This window comes from Camelus bactrianus, chromosome 12, assembly GCF_048773025.1.
Source record: "Camelus bactrianus isolate YW-2024 breed Bactrian camel chromosome 12, ASM4877302v1, whole genome shotgun sequence".
NCBI classification, from domain to species: Eukaryota; Metazoa; Chordata; class Mammalia; order Artiodactyla; family Camelidae; genus Camelus; species Camelus bactrianus.
In genome coordinates this window covers 51,568,163-51,589,410 of record NC_133550.1, presented here as the reverse complement: position 1 = coordinate 51,589,410, position 21,248 = coordinate 51,568,163, and the positions used below count along the sequence as shown (strand labels likewise).

The 21,248-nt window shown below is 38.8% G+C and overlaps 1 protein-coding gene and 1 non-coding gene across 13 annotated transcripts in view; one reads left to right on the top strand and one right to left on the bottom strand.

The window, feature by feature from the left end:
- The window catches only part of NAV3 (neuron navigator 3), an 813,571-nt gene that overhangs the window by 778,952 nt on the left and 13,371 nt on the right, over positions 1 to 21,248 (top strand). For 9 of the 12 annotated variants that reach the window (XM_074375364.1, XM_074375362.1, XM_045519434.2 and 6 more), the window contains 9 exons: positions 230 to 351; positions 1,653 to 1,673; positions 2,361 to 2,533; positions 4,340 to 4,493; positions 5,697 to 5,871; positions 10,604 to 10,701; positions 13,449 to 13,544; positions 13,821 to 13,989; positions 15,145 to 15,380. In XM_074375364.1, coding sequence (XP_074231465.1) covers positions 230 to 351; positions 1,653 to 1,673; positions 2,361 to 2,533; positions 4,340 to 4,493; positions 5,697 to 5,871; positions 10,604 to 10,701; positions 13,449 to 13,544; positions 13,821 to 13,989; positions 15,145 to 15,380 — 1,244 coding nt within the window. The remainder of the gene's footprint in view (positions 1 to 229; positions 352 to 1,652; positions 1,674 to 2,360; positions 2,534 to 4,339; positions 4,494 to 5,696; positions 5,872 to 10,603; positions 10,702 to 13,448; positions 13,545 to 13,820; positions 13,990 to 15,144; positions 15,381 to 21,248) is intronic. The other 3 variants (XM_074375360.1, XM_074375358.1, XM_074375367.1) reach the window with 1 other exon arrangement.
- Positions 10,898 to 10,970, bottom strand: TRNAI-AAU (transfer RNA isoleucine (anticodon AAU)). The gene has a single exon. It is a non-coding gene; the product is annotated as a tRNA-Ile (tRNA).

Sequence of the window (21,248 nt, the reverse complement as noted above, 5' to 3'; positions counted from 1 at the left end):
TACAGACTTATTTGAGATTCCCATTGAATCTTAATACAGATAACCCGGTTAATTAAAGCAAATATGGTTGTACTTTATTAAGCTTATAAAACCAAAGCTGCATTGAAATGATCCATACAAAGTCGTGTTGACTTTTATTAGAGGACTTCCTCTCAGAAAGGCTAAAAGGCTTGTTTGTTCAGACTGAAAGTGTTTATGAGTAAATGTGCTGCTCTTTATCTGTTGCTAGATCTCCGCATCAGAAGACAGCATTCCTCTGAAAGTGTTTCTAGCATCAACAGTGCCACAAGCCATTCCAGCATTGGCAGTGGTAATGATGCTGACTCCAAGAAGAAGAAAAAGAAAAACTGGGTAAGCTGTTATCATTCATCTAATTTTGAAGCTTATTACTGCACAGTGAGTCAGGCTTTTTCCTTTTGGGCTTTAGAGATACACAGCTGTTTTCAGAAGGTCTGATTCAAGTGACTGACACCTCAAATGCTGCATTCATCACCAGGATTTGGGGAGCATGGAGCTGAAAAGCATGCCTTTTGGAGTTGAAACTAACTAAACTTGGGTTTGAACCCCTGCTCTAATGCTTACTATTTGGATATTAGGGAAACTACTTCACCTTTAAGGGAGCCTAAATTTTCTCATCTGTAAAAGTTGGATAATTAATACTGACTAAATTGATAGAGTCAATGTAAAGAAAACTAGAGTAACATTTGTAAATAAATGGCTCAGGACAGGGGTTAATTGTGGAGGTGGAGATGAAGAAGAAAAAGGTGGTGGTGGCAGTGATGATGGTGATGGTGGTGATGATAGTGATGGTGGTGGTGATGGTGATGGTGGTGGTGATGGTGGTGGTGATGATAGTGATGGTGGTGGTGGTGATAGTGATGGTGGTGGTGGTGATAGTGATGGTGGTGGTGGTAATAGTGATGGTGGTGGTGATGATAGTGATGGTGGTGATGATAGTGGTGATGGTGATGGTGGTGGTGATAGTGGTGGTGGTGATGGTGGTGGTGATGGTGGTGATGGTGGTGGTGATGATAGTGATGGTGGTGGTGGTGATGATAATAATGGTGGTGGTGGTGGTGGTGATAGTGATGGTGGTGGTGATGATAGTGATGGTGGTGGTGATGGTGGTGGTGATGGCGATAATGCTAATGGAGGAAGAGTAGAAAAAATGGAATTGGTAAAAGGGAAAGAAGAGACCTTGAAGGCCCCTCTACCCCTTGCATCATCAGGGCTTATCGTGTGAAATGTCACCATATAGGAAATCAACTATATATATAAGATATATATATTTACCAAAAGAATGTAGTAGAAATATAGAAATGTACTTTAACAGAACTATGCCTTAAGTTTGCTAGAAATATAATTTATGATGTTAAGTAGTTGCTGGAAAACTGAGGGGAAGATGCTATCACTACAGAATGTTTAAAAACAACGAAATAAAGGATTCCTTTTAATGCCATGAAAGAAAAGTACAACTCTTGAAGAAATCCAAAATATAACTAGCAGAGGATTTTACTGGAATGCCTTCTATAAATAATGAAAGAAATATCTTTTTTGTTTTAAAAAAATGTTTATGCAGGTAATATTTTAAAATACTGATCAGCCTTCATTCCCTTGATTTGTAATTCCACACTCTTTCATGTTTCTGCAAGGTGAACTCTAGAGGAAGTGAGGTGAATATAAACCGTGGACAATTTGGCATGCATCTCTAAAAATACCCACCCTTGGCATGAATGCTATTCATTTTGGCAGGGGGCTTTTATACCTTTTAAAAACAGATTACCTTGTATGTCTTTCCTTTGCGTCTTTTCATTTTAATCTCAAATTTTCAAGAGATGTAAAACTACTTTCCGAAGAGCTCTGTAGGGGATACCGATTCTGGTCTTGCATAGTCCGGGAACTGAAAATTTGAATAGAAAAAAATCACAATTAATGAAGTGTTCGGTGAATCTGATTTCATTTTGCTTTTTAAGTTTATCCTGTCAGCAGGCCATGACTTGATTGTAGCGCTAAAGTGGCCATTTAAAACCAATTGCCTTGAAGAGAGGGGCACTGGGAATGGAGATCCCTTCAAGGTACTTAGTTTTAAATGAGTGCTCTGACAGCCATGCCCTTGACCCTGCACTTTTGAAAAGCCTTCCATGTTTGCGCTGCGCTGGATTAATACAAGAATCAAACAAAAACACAAAACACGGTATCTTTTTTTTTTTTTTTAGAGATACTGTGCTGCAGCTGTTAATCCTCTGCTTATACATACTGACCCCAGGCAGTGGCTAGGATGGCGCCTGCAAACTAACGGCCCAAAGCAAAATTCCCCATGTGCAAATAGACAGGAAAGGTAATTTCTGCTCTTCTTGCAGCTGAGAAGCTCATTCAAACAAGCCTTTGGGAAGAAAAAGTCCACCAAGCCTCCTTCCTCACACTCGGACATTGAGGAGCTGACGGACTCTTCCCTGCCGGCCTCCCCCAAGTTGCCCCACGGTGCCGGTGACTGTGGCTCAACCTCCATGAAGCCCTCACAGTCCGCCTCCGCGTAAGTCTCTCCCTCCGCAGGATGCCTAAGTGTTTGCTGAAAACAGCAAGCCCGGACCCGTGCTCTGAACAGACCCAGGTTGTCCCTTCACAGCTGCAGTGCCCTCTCTGTGCCAGCCATTTCCAGATCTTCCTTAGAATGGCAGACACAGCATTTGTTTCTCCTTCATTTTCCTTATATTAGAACTTGAGTGTTTCTTGATCTCAGGCTCAGCTCTTCTCAGTTATCCTCCCGTCTTTTCACTTGCATTGGTCCGTGCATCTGTCTAACTGTGCGTTAAATGCAGGTCACCCCTTGCCTGGCCACCAAAGAAACGGCAAAATGGCCCTGTGATCTACAAGCATAGATCCCGGTAAAATGGAGTGTGTTGCATGCAAATTGCCAAGACTCAGGTTCTAACCTAAGCACTGCTCCTCGCTTTTGCTTTTTCTAAAATCACTTGCATGCATTTCAACCATGAAAACCTCTTCTGTCCTCCTCTTTTGGAAGTAAAATTTGGTTTCCTCCAGACAAACTGCAAGCCATTTTTCTTTAATTGCGTTAGACAATCTAATATAACTTTTTTTTATTGTGTCCCACTAACTGATGTCACAAGAAAGGATAAAACATTTAGACTGTAGAAACATGTGCTCCAGTGATTATCTTTGTTCTTGGGTACTATTTATTTTTTTTAAATTTTGGAGGGGAGGTAATTAGGTTTATTTGTTTATGTATTTGTTTGTCTGTTTATGTATGTATGTATGTATGTATGTATTTTTAGAGGAGGTACAGGGGATTAAACCCAGGACCTCATGCATGTTAGGCATGCACTCTACCACTGAGCTATACCCTCCCCGCTCTGGGTACTATTTAAATCAGATTTCCTCACGTGCCCATGACAATGGCTAGCCTAGACCTGTCATAGGGCCAAGGCCCCTGGTAGGACGCTGTAAGACCCTTGTGCACCCCATATAACTTCCTGACTTATGCAAGGAGGAAGAACGTAGCACCATCAGCCTGTGACCAGCAACTCAATCCTTACATTTTCAATGGAAAAGATACTTGTTTATATAAAACAAATCCTTTTGACGTATTTCCTACAAAGCTGTCTACCAAACAGCAATAAAACAACCAAAAGGATGTAATGTGTATGACCTTCACACAGCCCCCAGCTAGCCGGCTTGTTTGGGTTGAAACCTGTGATTCAGCTTCATTAGCTAATCTCCTCAATCAACTGAGCCTCCTGGGAGGATTATGCAACCCTCATCCATTATTTAAATGTCCAAAACTAATCTCCCTGATTTATTTTCTGCAATGTGTGTATTGAGGTTTCATGGTAACCTGAAGACAGCATTGTGGCAAATCAGGTCATCCTTTGCAAAATTTGGCAAAACAAGAGATCAACATTTTAAGGACGTCATAACTTTGCTTTGAAGAAAGATTTCAGTTGTTGTAAATAGAGACTTATGTCCCCGGAAAACTGGTAGAATGAGATGGAGTAATACCATGACTCTTCAGCTTCCTGAATGTTAGCAACAGGGGAGTTTTGAGAATCACTTTATATACAGCAATGGTAGATTGTTTTTAAGCTTCAGAAAAGAGGAAGAAAAGATTCAAAGAAAGAGACAGCTACTCTTGGCAGTTTTGAACCTGTGAATGTATTACTGTTTGTAAAACTCCTTCTCCTTTTCTCTAGGTTTTGCCAGCAGCAAATAATTGCTGTATCTGCTGGCTAATATTGCAGTTCAGCTTTTTAAAGAAGCCTTGCATCTCCTAATCCTCTGGCTTCCCCCTAACCACTGAATTCGTGCTTATTTCTGTCTTCAGGATCTGTGAATGCACAGAGGCTGAGGCAGAGATAATTCTGCAGCTGAAGAGTGAGCTCAGAGAAAAGGAATTAAAATTAACGGATATTCGGCTGGAAGCCCTCAGCTCTGCTCATCATCTTGATCAGATCCGGGAAGCCATGAACCGGATGCAGGTCAGTCCAAAAGCATCTTCAGGGAACAAACAGGAGAGACTTAAAATGCCACTTATTTTCTTCTCTTAGACAACTCTTCCTTTTAAATCCTTTTTTTTTTTTTTTTTTTTTTTTTTTTTGGAAATGTCCTCAGTTTATTCAGTCTTTGCAGCTCATCTCTCGAGACGGAATGGAGAATTTTGTCAAATCCAGGTTTTCCCAAACCTGGCCAGTTGCACTCAAGGACTGTTGAAAGACACTTGTACTAGTGATTGAACTCACTGAGAGCTAAGTTTTTAGAGAAACTTCCACAGCCCTCACTTCTTCACTTTTCCAGGGTTTACCTTTATGTTAACTTTTTTTCTATTCCTTTGAAATTTGACTCTAAAATACCTTTACCTATTTTGTATTGAAAAACAAATGCAACAAGGAAACTCCAGAAATAGAGCACGAGCTTTCTAAATATGAAAGTAAAAGTGATGGAGAATGCCATCTGTAAAAGTCAAGCTTTTGTGTTTCTTGGAAGCCTCTGAAGCCTAAATTCAGAACCAGTCTGCACTCAGACCAAGTTTTCATTTCTTACTGTGAACCAATAACCACTGGGTACCACAGGTGACTGAAACAGGAAAAGCTCATTGCTGACTAGATTCATCTACCACCATGTATATTCATCAAAAGGTTTTTGTTGTTTTTATGAGCTTAGTGCCCCATTTTGAAGGAACAGAAACCTTTTCAAACGTTAGCTGGGATGCTGAAGTAAGCATTTTCAATCACCTTCTTTATATTTCTTTTGTTCTGCTCTTGGCTTTCAACTCTCCTTAAATTCAGAGTATTACAAATGGCATTGTTTGCTAGGATGAGATTTTAACAGCACTTTTAAAATGAGAAGTGTTATGAACTCTTCAGTTGTTAGCCTTAATTCAAATGAGACCTCGTCCTGGAAAACTCCTCAAATATATGATAGAGTCAGAAAAATTATTAAAAAATTCTAACAGTGTGTCTATGTTTGTGAATACCTGAGTAAGTGGATGTGAGCGACAGAGAAAAGGATTACTTTTCCTTCTTTGGAAGAAAATCCTGTTTTCCTAATGTGTATTTGTTTATTGAACGTATCACCATGTGCTTTATTTAATGAACAAACTCATTAGCTCTGTCAAAAGAGTCGGTACCTTTCTCTCAGTCAGGCTGCCTTCATCTTTTTCATGTTCTCCATCTTCCCAACAGAACGAGATTGAAATCCTGAAGGCTGAAAATGACCGGCTGAAGGCGGAAACCGGAAACGCAGTGAAGCCTGCTCGGCCCCCGTCGGAGTCCTCGAGCAGCACCTCCTCCTCATCGTCCCGACAGTCGCTGGGGCTTTCTCTGAACAATCTGAACATCACGGAGTCTGTTACCTCAGGTGAATTTGTGCACATACCTGCCTGTGACTTAACAAGGGGGGAGATCTGGAATTTGGAGAGCCTGACCCACCGCAGCTCTCACCCGTGCCCTCTTCAAACCGTTAACGCCGTCATCCTCAGAAATAGTCCTGTTTTTCCCCTTATAAATTTACTCTGCAGCGTTATAATTTTAAAAGAACGTTGTGCACGCAAGAGGGGAATACTGAGAAATGTGATTTTCATATCATCCTTGTAAAAAGTTACCCGTGCTTGAAAAGCACTTCCGCCATGCTTACAAGTAGGATGAAGACATAATATGCTTAGCGATGATTGTTAGTACTCGTGAATAGAATACTTATAACCCCATGCAATTTTACAGTATTTTAAGTGCTCGAAGCCCATTTACAAGTGTATCAGGACCTCTTCCTAAATTCGACTAGATGATCGTGCATGATAGTTCCCGGAGAGAACATAATGCTACTCCATCACTCAGACTGCAGCTCTGTTAAATTTTTGACAAACAGAAAGAACACACTGGATTCTATTATTGTATTCAGCAGTGGTACTAATGATGGAACAGGGATACAATTTTATTCAATTGAAAAGAGAATCGCATGGCATAATGTTGTCTTAACAGCTGATGAACTGTTCAATAATAAAGCAGAACTGCTCCTATGGCATTGAATCATTGTATGTATATAAGACAGTTTAGGAACGATTTACAGGAGGATCTGTGGTCATTGCAAAGTACAGCCGCTAGATGGCGCTTGGAAACCACATATACATGTTCCCGGGCAATTTTTAGATTCCATTATGGAACAGAAATTTCACAGCTTGCCTTAAATTATTCTAAAATACAGAAAAAGAAGATGAAAATGAAGAAGAGAAACAGAGATACAACATGCTGATATTGATGCTATTTTTAACAAATAGTATCTCCTGCTTCTAAAGAGTCAGAATTTTTTAAAAATTCTATTTTATCTGCCCTTCATGATATAAAATGAATGGCCCAAATGTATACTTGCTTTCTTCTTATAAAAGGCAAGTAGGAATTTCCTGAAATTCATAAAAACAGTGTTTATACCATTTGGCAGGCATTTGGGGCAGGGAAATGAATTCTGAGAATAAACACCAAGGAAAACAAGTATTAGTAGCTAAGAAACAACAGAGATGTCATAATGAAATGAACTTATGAATCATTAGGTAAAATACAACTGAAAAAATGATAGTAACTTGAATGTGTAAATTGTCTATTGTCCACACTCTTCAAAAGATGGTAGAAAAAGACAGAACAAAAACTTTAAATGCAGAGAATCTGAGAGTCCAGAATAGCATCCTGTTGGTTGGCTTGTCTGTTGGTGATGAGCCTGAGAGGTAAAGTAGGAGCCACACCTAGTGGCAGTCAGTGTCTGCCTGTGTCCTGGGGCTTCACTTCTAAGGAAAGACAAAGGCTGTTATCTCACAGGACAGCTTAATGACGCTTGGAAACCAAATATACATGTTCTTGGCGATTTCAGATTCCGTTATAGAACTGAGAAACTTCACAGCTTGCCTTAAATTATGCTAAAATATAGATTTCACTGCCTGTTAACATGATTTTGTTTTAGCCTATGGAAATAAGATAAGGTTTGAATGAGGCAAATTTAGTACAGAAAGTAGTTTAGGAGAAACAACCATATAAAAATGAAACTAAAATTCATGTCTAGGAAAGACTAGAACTCATAAAGATAAATATAAAATCAAAGAAATTAAATTTACAATTTCTGTGTACATTGAACTAAACATACTGATGGCCATGACTCCAGAATTTGGGGCAGTTTGGTTGGGGGGAGGATTTTTTTTTTTTTGAAAATGTGCTTTTTAATTGTCCATTTCATCATTTATTTTTCAGTCCTATATTATTTTATTTCCTCAATTACTTTTCAATCATGGTACTTGTGTCTAAACTAAAAAACTTTTAATCACATGATGAGGATACTGTTTTCATTGCCTTCACTCTTGTTTAGTGGGCTCACAATTGGAAATCAAAGTGCCTTTATGCTGGAGCTGTTTAACAGAAAAACTTTCTAGAGTTCATGATTAATTTTTTAAAAAATGAAGTAGGCAAGAGAGAGGATAATTGACAAATGTCCAGTTCCTGACATGCAGGTACCATACCCCCAGTGAAGACAGAAGTTTGAAAAGCCTTCAGTTTTTTGTCCAAATTTCACTTTTAAGCATACCCGGAATGGCAGCTCTTTTTTATTCTTTTTTCAAAATGTTGACAGAGGACTGTAACTTATTTTCCATGAAAAAAAATCCACAGAGGACCCTTACCTCAAACTTGCTTATTTGGTTTACCTCGGAGTTGTTATTTCGGGTGACCATCCCATCAGTGTACTGGGATCAGGGGGAGACCCAGAGTGAGTCTGATGTGTTCCCCCTACTGTCAATAGAGCGAGTTAGAATAAACACCCAGAGAAAAGGAATAAAGTCAGAACAGCTGAACTTACTAAACGCTGAGGATAAAGTGCTTTAAGCCCATTGTCTAGCCCGCTCTCAATAACTCCATGGAGCAGATGCTGTTTGAGCCCCATTTTACAGATGGGGAAACCAAGACTTGGGAAAGCGACTATAATAATTTGCTCATGGGCATGCATCGAATAAGTGGCAGAGTTAATATTTGAACCCAGGCAGGTGTGGATGATTCCAATGCCTGGCCTTTTAACTACTATATTCATTTTGCTATATTCGCCTACGCAAGAATCCAGGACAGGCATTCACTCATTTTGGGGTAAATATTTACCCCACTGCTGTCAGAAGATATTTTATATTTTAAGCATAGTTCTTAAGAGTAAGCACGACATGAAATGAATAACATATTCTAAGGCAAACTTGAACAGATAAGTGGATCAGAAATCAAATTAAACTGCTGCTCTGGATACCAAGCTGTACAGATCTGGCCCTTACCCACCTCAGGATCATTTCACACCTCCCCAACTCCCCTGGGTCTCTGCGCTCCCAGTGCCAACTGTCTGTCTGTTCTTTGGGCACACTCACCTCTTTCATCAAAGCTTTTGCCTTTGTTCTTGTTGACTGACCTCTTCCTAGGTCTTCACTTGCTTAGCACTTCTCAGCCTCCTGGTCTTATCCCCAAACACCACCTCCTCAAGGAAGCCTTCCAGGATGGCCTGTCTACCTAGAGCAGGCTCCCTTCAGCTCCCCTGTTCACTGCCCTGTGCCCTTTATCTCTTGCACTTAAAACATTCTGAGAGTACCTTGTTGAGAGTGTATATTCCAAAGGGGCATGGAATTCATCTCCCTTCTCGCCATAGTATTTATTCCCAATGCCCAGCACAGTTCCAGATTTCTTTTATGCTTAATAAATTATTATTTAAAATAAATATTTTTAAATATTTATGAACATCTAAAAATAATTGAGCAAAGTACTAAAGTGGTAATTCGATCATGAACTACTAGATATTTAGATGTGAATGATAAGCCGCTCTAAACTTTTGAGAAAAAGAGCAAGAAGAGAATTTGACCCTTAAGGAAGAATTTTGAGTGGCACTGGCAAAAAGGTGAGAGACTGAGAGGATGCTCATCTAGCAAAATAAGTAAGTTCCAGTAAAGGAGATTGTCTTTGATGATTTAAAAATTTCTAGCAAAACTCTCCATATTCCTCAAACTCTAAGTGTGTTTTCTGATGGTTATGATGTTAAGATTTTTTTTTTTTACTTTTTCCTTTGTGAAACTGCATATTCTTTGTTATTAAAATAATGAAACTATTTCATTTTCTGAAGCCATTCGATTAAATTGTTGTTTCTATAATGGTACAGTCACAGTCCTTGTCTCTATAAGTGTACAATTTGAGCAGTTGAATCCTCTGTCACCAGGCACATGTGCTCTTAAACACGTAACTAAGCTTCCTTTGTCTGCAGAATATTATCTTCATATTAAACACGGCTCTAAATAGCTTTCTTGTCAAAGGAAAACATACATGTGGGATAGTTTGCCACAATAATTCTCCAAACTGTATATTAAGCTCATATAATGTATTTTGAAACTTAATCTTTAGCCACATTTAAAGGTTGGTGGTTTAAAGGTCAGCTAGCTTTATCATGTTTCCATAACTCTTAGCTCATTACTGGAAATACTGTTTTGGTTTTGAAACTATAAGCATAAAGGGGGCAGGAGAGTAGGACAATTAATATACTTCTGTAGGGAAGTAGAATGGTGTGGTTGAAAGTCAGTAACATTACCTAATAATTATAGATACAAGGCACACAGTGATATAGCTGCATATGTGCCAAATGCTTGAGAATGCTTTCAGTTGACAGTCAGTCTCAGCACCTTTGCATTCATAATTACATGGGTACCGAGCTTGGGAATTTTCGGTTGGATAGAAAAATCAGATTGCTTTTCAGTTTGTCAGTTATAACGGCAACTGAATATTGCTTTGGTATTACTCAGACCCGTGTGTAATAGAAAAACAAACCCCTGATTTCCTCATCTATAGGCAATGGCCCAAAACTTGGGTGACGCTACTGAAAGCAGAAACACAGTCTTAGATAGAAACTTTCACCCAACCATAGTCATTCACCTTCTCGAAAGCTGAGATTTTTCCAACCAGTTAGATTGGAATTAACAGCAGGAAAGCTCAATATTCCCACCAAAAGATATAAAACTAGGAGGGAGAAAATGGTGACAGTCAGCAGCTCCAGGCTAACATGACTCTGTTGTGTGTGTGTGTTTTCTTTGAAAATTTGGTAGATATTCTGCTCGATGATGCCGGTGATGCAACGGGACATAAAGATGGTCGCAGTGTGAAAATTGTAGTTTCCATAAGCAAGGGCTACGGTCGAGCAAAGGTATTTCTCTGCTGTTACATTCTTTGTTACTAAAAGATGAGAATGACCATGAATCAAACACATTTAAATATGTATACTTGCCCTGGCCAATATGCTATCAGCAGCGTCTCAGTCTTTTTTTTTTCTCTTTAATTTTTTTGGGGGGGTAATTAGATTGATGGATGGATTGGATTGATTGATTGATTTTTATGTTTAACAGAGGTACTGGGAATTGAACCCAGGACCTCGTGCATATTAAGCATGCGCTCTACCACTGAGCTATACCCTCCTCCCATGGCATCAGCAGTGTTTTGTCTTGCATTGGCTTTAATATATTATAAAAGTATGAAAAGTTAGGGACTCAAGAAATGACATCATTGTCTACATAGATGTGTCTTTGTACATCATGTTCCTTCACTGAAAATGATATTGTTGATCAGCCACTCTCATTTCTAAAACTTAAAAAAAAACACATTGCTTGCTCTGACATAAACATCTTGTCTACCTTACTCCTTCAATGCCACTTAAAGAACACAGTTCATATTTATAATGTGTTAGTAACATGTCGCTGAAGCTGTCAGTACAGTCTTCGCACAAAGACAAGACCACAAGCTATGTGGGTGGTCTAGAGCTGGGAAAGATATATTTTCTTGAACTCAGTGTGACGAATTCCATTGATGCTACTTGTGTGTATCATTTTTAAGGAAATTCTTAGCTGATAAGGCAAGTATTCTAATTTTTCTGGAGTTAAATATCACCTTCAAATTGACAAGGGCATTCTGACTCCAGCCTCTTCTTAAAACTAAAAGATTTCAAGTTCAGATTGTAGTTGAGTAGACAAAAGTGAAAATTTCTAAGTATCCACGATTTGTCTTTATCAAAAAGAAAAACAGAAAATTACTTAGAATTTTGAAATAATTGAAGTATTTAAGTTTGAAAAATGAGAATTTTCACACTGAACAAATACTCCAAGAATTCTAGTGTCACAAACTTTCTGCTTGAGCTGCAAATCTGTGCCTGAATTTCTCAAGTGGGTCTTTATGCAAAGGACTATAATAGCCTTGGTGAAGCTTAAATTATCTCTAATTTAAAAGCAGCTACTTTAAAGCACTGTATGAGTGTCCATTTTGAGTCAGTTATAATAATACTGGAAAACAAGTTTTCTTTTTCAAAATAATTCTAAAAGGCAATATTTTTGAACATGAGAAAGTAGTTATCTTAGTTTTCTTGGGTTATGGTAAAAATATTATAGATTGGGTGACCTGAACGACAGAAATTTATTTTCTCACAGTCATGAAGTCCAAGATCAAGGTATTGGCTGATTTTGTTTCTGGTGAGGGCTCTGTCCTTGGGGTGCAGATGGCCGCCTCCTTACTATGTTCTCAAATGGTCTTTCCTCAGTGCATGTACTTGGGGGGAGGGAGAGAGATCTCCACCCTACGTCACCTACTTGGAAGGCCACTAGTCCCATGACGAGAGAGCCACTCTAATGGCCTAATCTAACTTGTTACCTCTTGCTGGCTGCATTTCCAAATACTATCCCATCGAGGGTTATGAATTTGGGGGAGACACAAATGTTGTCTATAACAGTAGTTAAAATCATAACAATGGTTTTGCTGTGAATTTCTCAACTTTTTTCTGTAAAAAATATTGGCTTCTAGTCAGGTTATATCTAAACAATGGTGATAATCATTTACCCTTATAGAGTTAAATGTTACAGATGAAGAAATTGAGGCTCTGAGTCGGCTAAGTGACTTAACCTAATGTCACATTTCTTAGTTACATGGTAGATGTTGTGTGTTGTAGAATCCATGTCTTCTAACACCTGGCTCATTTATTTTTCTGCCACCTCTTAAGGACAATGCAAGTTGGTTCCTTGAGCCAGAGTTGTGATACATCAACTATCTAGTTACATCTGCTGGTATCATGATCACTGTCTCATGTCACCATTCCAGTCAACATAAAAGAGGCTTCAGTTAGTCTATAAATCTTGAGTTGTTTATTTTTCTGTACCTTGTAGCAATTCCTCAAAATCTCATCCTACAAGAAAGATAAATTTGGGACCGTTATTAATATAAATAAAGGAATTCTTAATATTAATATAAGTAAAGGATTTCTTTGCTTGGCAAAGTAAGTCCAGTAGGATTCTTTGGCAAGTCCTTTTAAATATTAAATTTTCCTGGACATTCAAAATGGGACCTGTCTTGTAAATATGTGAATGCCATACTACCGTGGATAACTTGTTTTCCAAAGCTGGATTGGATTTTAGAGATAATCTAAAAAAAAAAAAAAAAAACAAAACCCTGAGATTTAGACTTAACAAAGATAAGATCACAACAATAGTGAGATGAAGTCTTAGGATTTATGGTGTAGTTGTATTCCATCTCTGTCACCGTTTCTCTCCTACCAAGCTGCTGCTTCTCCGGATGCACCCACTGCATTAAAAGGGCAGACCCTTCTCCCCTGGTCCTTTTCCCTTCTGCTGAACAGGTCATGCATGAATCCGTTTTCCTTGACCATACCACTTTTCTTCTTGTTTTTGTTGCTATTACTGTTACTTTGTTTCTTTGGTTGACTGGTTTGTTGGTTGATTGGGGTATTTTGTATTTTATATAACCCACTGTGTATATTTGTTATTATAAACCCCATAGGCTTCATACATATTTTAGTGTTAATTACCACTCTATTAATATGACTTAGTAGAAGATGTAGTAATAAGACAGGGCACACGGCTGGGTTTTATCTTGTTTTATTTTGTTCTCCTTTAGGACCAGAAGTCTCAGGCCTATTTGATAGGATCCATTGGTGTTAGTGGAAAAACCAAGTGGGATGTCTTAGACGGTGTGATTAGACGTCTCTTTAAGGTAAGCTGTGCAAAGTATCCTGATATGAGTTTTCAAATGTGTTTCGCTTTGGACACTTTCCTCAGCTTCAACGGCATTGATAAATCTGTTTTCCCGCTCCTCTATTCCGAACACTAAGGGAAGCTTTCTCTCCTATGCCGTTTGATATTCATAGTTCTGATTTTACCTGTTTCTAAAATTCTTGACTGCTAGCTTCACATCTCCATGAATTTTGTATTTGTCGTAGAGGAGCTGGAACTCTGTTTTGACTTTCCTTTTCTGTGTACACCATTTTAGGAATATGTGTTCCGAATTGATACATCCACTAGCCTTGGTCTCAGTTCTGACTGCATTGCCAGCTACTGTATAGGAGATTTAATCAGATCTCACAGCCTAGAAGTGCCTGAACTCCTGCCTTGTGGATACCTTGTTGGCGATAATAATATTATCACTGTGAATCTGAAAGGTAAAAGTAGAAAGAAAAGCACAACTGTGTTTTTTTTTTTTTTACCAATATTTCTTTTTTTTTCTTTTTTGCAGTTTTCCTTCCAATGTTCATATTTGAAAACTAATTAACCACTTTTCAATGTTGGTAGGAAATGAACCATCTTTATACTTAAAACACTAAAATCCTACTAAAAACACACAAATCCAAGTAAATGGAACTCTTTGAGTTTTGAGGTGTAATTTTGAAGATTCTCCAAGACTCACAAAAAAGAATGTGATTTAGCAAATTTCTAGGTTTTCTTCACTGTCATCTTTCATTTAGGGAAGATTCAGAAAGTTTATGGCATGTTCCTTGGTAACATATTCACCACTGTATCTTTAATTTTAAAATACGTATAACCAATAAATACCCACTGGGGAAGGAGAATGGAAGTTAAGCACCAGGGATGAGATTCTCTTTGCTTTGGATAATGTGCTTAATTCTAGGCAAGTGGAATATCTAAAGTATGCTTGTCTATGTAATTCCTTGTTCATGTATGTCAGAGTCAGAATACGTCTATATAAACTGCATATTAATAGACAGGTTGGTCAATATTTGATTTCATGATTCAGGTGATTGGGTTCATAAAAGGAGATACTGTTGCTTTCCTTCTTAATCCCTTGCCAAATATCACAATTCATATTCTTCAAAAGTTTAAGGGGCTGTGCAACTGGGATGTGTAATGAGAGAAAGAGAGAAATCAAGAGGAAGGAGAAAAGAGGAAGAAAAAGAGAAGACCATGACACACATTTATATGTTTCATTTTAATCTTTGCACTTATTCTTAACAAAACTGCCACCTTCAAAGGGAAGGAAGGTTGTGTTGATAGAATTCATAGTAATGCTTCCATTTCTCTCTGGAAACCTCAGTGAGAAACATGAAGTAGACAGTGGAGGGAAACCCGAACAAAAGGGAAGGGCTGGCTTTCACTGGGACGTTCGCTCTGCTTCATTACTGATGTTTTGTGTCTTAAAATAGTAGCACATGTTTGTGGGCTAGAAATATCAAAGAAAGTGTTTTGCAAGGACTGCCTTCCTCCGGCTAACAAAGCCCTGTTGCCAGTTGACGCTACATTTTTTAATTCTAGTGTATGTAGGACATTAAGTCACGCTCTCCCCTTTGTTTCTCCCTCAGGGGTAGAAGACAACAGTTTGGACAGTTTTGTTTTTGATACGCTGATTCCTAAGCCAATTACCCAAAGGTACTTTAACTTGTTGATGGAGCATCACAGAATTATACTCTCGGGACCTAGTGGTACTGGAAAGACCTATTTAGCTAACAAACTTGCCGAATATGTAATAACCAAATCCGGAAGGAAAAAGATGGAGGATGCAATTGCCACTTTTAATGTGGACCACAAGTCTAGCAAGGTAAGTCACAGACTCCTCAGAGAACTACTGCTGCTGGTCAGTAAGGGTCTTAAGCAACTAGGCTTCAAGATTATAGAAGCCTTCCATATCGTCCGTGGAAACATCATCTCTTTGACTTAAATGGGAATCTGGTGAATTACGAAACCCTGTTTCATGAATTCGAACAAGAGTGCACACTGACATTTCAGTTATCAGGCACTTCACGAGCTTTGGGAATGGACAGAAGAAAATGACAATCTCTTTTGTCTGATCGCTCTTAGACATCCATTTAGGAAGGGTGAGAGCAGAAAGAGAGCCATGCAAATGCTTCTAGAAGCAAGAGGCCAGGATAGCTCTTGCTGGAGGAATCAGAGGTTTATACAAAGTCAGTACTCGATCTGGGTCAAAATAAAGAAGGAGGAATTAACTCGGGCATTGCAGCCATGGGGATTTGGGTATAATTAATATATTCTAGGCAGAAATTCTGAGAGCAGCAGTTTGTTTATGTTGTGTTTCTACCGGATTTCTGCTTAGGAACCTTGGGAAACTGAACAATATTCCATTTTACCTTTAGCAAAGGTCTAATGTACCATCATAATCATCCTGAACATTTTTAGCTCTTAAACAAGCATGAGGGGCTGTAAAACCAGCCAGTACTTCCGTAGATTCTGAGTGACATAAAGAATCCTAAAAAGGAGATAGTCAGTGCCTCACACATTCCTCACACTGGCCTATTTTTGCCAATAATTATTCATTACATTCTCAGTCAGTGCAACCTAAGGTCCTCTTAGGAAACTGCACTTCTTATAAGCAATACGTCCCATAGTCCAGGCGATACTGGGTCGTGTTATATGTCCAAAGATAACCTGGCTAGAGGATCCAGACTGGTCCAGCCTTCTGAAAACCTCAGGCCTGCACATTTTTAGAAAAGAAATATATCTCCTAAAAGCAACCCAGATCCACTGGATTCTTGAAATAAACAAGACAGTTTAGCGAACAAAAAAATTGTTAAAGGAGGAGTTTATTAAGTCCATCCAGTGACCAGTTATCAGACCTGGGGCCGACTGTTGCATTTCCTTGTGCTCTAGTTTTCCCAGCTGTAAAATGGGAAAAATAGTGGGGTTGTGGCAAAGACTAAATCAGTGTGTGTGTGTCTGTGTTGGGGGGTGGGGGGGACAGAGAGAGAGAAGCAGGGAGACGAGAGAACAGTATATAGTTGCAGGTACAGTGTAAGTGTTGCCTGCAGTTAGCAATTACAGCCCTTGACCCAGTGAGGGTTTCTTACACAAACACACACAGACCCATATAGACCACCTAACCCCATCACACACAGAGACCCTTGTTCAAGTGTCTTACCTGTATGTTTCAAGGAGAACAAATATGTATATGAAGCCCAATGGGATCTCCTGCTGTTAAATGAATACAGCTCGTGCATTCTGAACATTTCCCTGGAACTCAGCACTATTCAGATTGCGGTTGAATCCCCCATTCTCATTTCAACTGAGAGAGACATGGCCCCTGAGGCAGAATATTTAACTCTCTTCTCAGTAGAGGTAGAAAGAGCCCAATTGTTTGCTTCAGCCTACGGCCTGTTTAGTGCTGCCGGTGCATGCTGGGTCTCCTCATATCTTTATGTAAAAGTTTTTAACATGTTTTGTTTTATGTTCATCCAAAATGATAAAAGGATTGACATCTCTTCATTGCCCTTGGGGTTCTCTTTGGTTTTTTTCCTTAATGTTGATAGAACTCTTTAGAAGTGACTTCCTTTATGATAGGAAAAAAAAAAAGTGGTTGGAAAAATAGAAGAACAGATTTATCAGAGGCAACAAGCATTTTGATAAAGTTGGAGAATCGCTTAAAGTGAAGTTTTGAATCAAACAGATTGATTTGGACTTCATCAGGTGTAATTTGACATGCTAAAATTAAGTAGATTAACTTACATTAATTATAAAATTTGCCTCACCCCAAAATCCACTGTTATATATTATTTATTCTTGTTTCAGTGAAAATGCTTAGTGCTTGGAGATGTTATTAATCGATACTATATGTGTCCTTTAAAATTTGACCAAATATTTTCAGCACTCCTGTTTTCTGCTTTTTCTGAATAAAGTCACATGTGCCATTATTAGGTCTGTTTAATTTTTGTTACTACAGAGTAATGAAAAATAAGGCAGGCCAAGAGCGTTTGAACAAAACGAATAATGCTAGCAAACAGTAGTAGAAAGACGTCCATGGACAAATCACCTGACATTCATCACCAAGGAAGCGCAAAATACAACCAACAAATATTTATGGTTTCTTTATGTTTGTTGGATATGGATGAATGGTCAGTAATGCTGAATACTGAGTCGTGGCCAGAGAATTTGGCCAATTCTTGCCAAATTGTCAGAGAATCCACACTTTTTGGAGGGAGGGGTGGGTGTGGTGCATGAGAGCGGTGTAGAGCAAGAGGGATGAGAAGCTGCATTGTGGGAGGGATAGCAGCTAACCGTAGACTTACTAACGCAAAGTGTGAATGAAATAATAAATTCTTTCCCTGAGAACTGTAGCTGGGTAACTGTTGACGTTCTTTATGCTGTGCCGTAGATGGCTCTGAAGGAACCGAGCCACATAGCGCTCATCGATTCCAAAAAAAAATTGAACAATAAACCATCAAAGAGAAAAACATCTTTTCACGTGTCTGGTGCCTTCTGCATTTTACGTTCTGAACCTCTTCCCACTCTTCAAGCCCTCTCTTGAGCTGCCAGCTGGAATATGTTGATTGAGAGCAAGACACATAAACAGTTACACTTTGTGACATTTGATATAGCGGGCCCAGAAGGCTCGAGATGGATTTAGCAAAGACGATGTGGCCAGCAGAAGCCACTTGGAATGTTAGGTGGGGAAAGATCAGAATACTGGACTTGGCAGATTCATTTTGAGGGTGTCTAGAGTCAAAACCAGAGAAAGCAGTGATCAACAGGTTTTATATAACTGCTGTGTTCTGTGTATATTTTCAAAGTGTGGGTTTCATCTCATTATCTGTGACCATCTGGTAGATATACCTGTTTTCTGCTGCCTGAGTAGATCCTGGACATGAAACTTTTAATGCTAATGAATCAATGTGTCAATCTAAGATTTTACCCCAGTTAGGCTAGAGTGGGGAGCAGGAAGTGATTTCAAAAGAGTTTGGGAAAAAAACTCAGGTTATGTGAGTAAATTCTTTGTGTATGCCTGTTTCTACTTGGGACTGGTCCATAGCTTTCATTAGATTCCCAAAGGGGTCTACTACCCTTCTCAAGATCAGAGAGAACCATAACAGAATCTAATGGCCCTGTTTTTCCAGAATCATCCAGTGATTTCTTTATTGCCAAATTCAGTGCCCTTTGTGGCCACTGCTTCCTCTCTCCCGCTTCCTTCCTCCCTCTCCCCTTCCTTTTACTTCTCCTCATTTTCCTCCTCTTCCTCCTCCTCCTCCTCTTCTTCATCTTCTTCCTTATCATCTTCTTCCTTATCATCTTCTTCTCTCTTTCTTCTGATCTAGACATAGCAAATTACTATAATTAGTCTCCCCTTTCCGGAGATGGTTCTGATTTTCCTGATTACTATTCTGCTGCTTTCCTTCTCACCTTTCCTTCTCAGTCTCTTTCACTGACCACTCTTCCTTCACCTGCCAGTAACTGAAAATATCCCCCAGCATTCTGTTGTCTCTCAATTCTGTTCTCATCTGGATGACTCCCCCTCACCCTCTACCCCGTTCCAACTTGTACTGACTCCAGTTGGACACTGTTAGCCATGCCCACTCTCCCATATGGTAGACATTTGTATTAGCTTACAAATATGTTTCCCTTAGCATGCTAAATATACATGTTTAGAAATGCCAATTTCAACTCTGAAAATATTACCATCCATGCATCTCCTTCCATCCATCTCCACTACCACCACCCTCCTACCCAAATAAACATCCCACCACTTCAGCTACTGCAGTTGTGTACTAACTGCCCTATTTACAAATTCTGTTCAATTCTCTTCTCTCTCCCTACTTAATCCTTTCACTCCATGGAAATAGGGTGTCTTTTCATAATTAAAATCTCACCACTTTAATAAAATCCTGCAGTGTTCCCCCTTGCTTTCTGCACTAGGTCAAAAATCTACCCATGCTTCTGTTACCCCTCTTGAGTCCCACAGTGTCTCTTGGCTTCAGCAACTTTGTTATTCTCTTGACCGGTTTGTCTTCCTCCTCCACAGTGTACTTACCATACTTGGAAATCACGATTCTGACTGCATTACTCAGATCTCCCAGCCAGTGTTTCTTCACTGTCAGCAGGAAAAGTCCAGTAATCTTACAATCATTCAAGGCTGCAGACTTTCCTTTCCAACTTGCTTACCACTATTTACATCTACAAAGCATATATTACTAGTTCTTTCCTGCATGGGTATCATAGTTTTGTGTTTCTGTCTTTGGTTGTTCTTCCTCCATGTGGAAAGCTCTTCTTCTATGTTTAACCATTAAAATATTACCTAATCTTAAAAATAAAGGGTTCATAGGAAGCAATACTGCCACCAGAAAGTCATTCCCAGCAGCTACAGGTAATCTCTCCATGCTCTGAACAAAAATCTTTGGTGTGCACTCTTTTGAGGTAGTGCGTTACTTTTCACTGTGAACTGTGGTTATCCGTATGCACGCCTCACCTTCTGTTCTGGGCAATAAGCTTCTAGAATGCCTTTTGCATTTCTGATTAATCATCATATCCGTCATGTTTATGTTTCCTTTGATGAATAATTTTTTTTTTTTTTACCTGCTGAAAACAACAACAGCAACATGTCAGTGGTCCACAGTTATTTATATAGTAAAATCCACATTCCTCTGCATGGATTCAGTCTTTTCTGATTTTTCTTTCATTGCAAGCACTGCCACCATGTACCATTTCTTTTGCAAAAGTAGAACACTGTTATTTCTCCAAACACATCAAACACTCGTATCTTCTAGCTTTTTTTTTTTCCCCTTTATTCTTCAGTCATACCGCCATCCCCATCCTCTGTTGTCCTCTGAGCCTTCAATCTCGGTTGGATGCTGTCTTTAGTTTTTCTGTAGTTTTTGTGCATTTCACTTATCCCACTGCATTGTGATTTACTTGTTGACCTGCCTTTCTGTTTATCAACTCTAAAGCCTGAAATAGAGGAGTAATCTCTAAATCCTTGGTGCCAGAGTACCTGGCACCTAGTAGGTGCTTGCTAAAGCTGTGTTGAGAGAAAAAAAAAATGGCATGCTTATCACTTGGGATTCTATTCGTTACTCAAGATCCATAATGAAATTGTTTTCTTAACCCTGAGCAAGATTTACAAATTGAAAATGTCATTGTAAATATGCAAATATTATGGAAATGCTCTTACTGATTAGGATAATTCTAAGAAACCTAATTATAGTCCTGGCCTACCCATCTGTGAGAGCAATCAGTGAACTGGTTACCATATTTAGATTAAAAGCTATTAGAGAGGAATAATACCTGTAAAGAACCAAGAAGCTTAATAAATGCTAAGTGCTAATGTCAAGTGACCCTGTGAAATATAAAAAAAATTGTCTTTGTTTAAAATTACAGCAGTTGCATGCGGATAATAAATAAATAACCAACCAACCACAGTTTTACTTAAGTCCCAGGTGTATATTTTCAGATGCACCTCATCAAAATGAATTAAAATATTTAAAGTATTAGTGGTAATTTGGGGGTGCCATTTAGTCTACACTTGAAATTATAAAGTTTTCTAAAATCCATTTTTGTCATTGTGAAGTCAAAAACAAAACTGAAGTCTCAGCGTTTGCGGTTTATCGTAAGAGCTCATATCCAGAAATCTTATTTTTTTGGCTTTTCTTCTGGGATGAAAACAACTGAGAAATATGTCCTTGTGTTT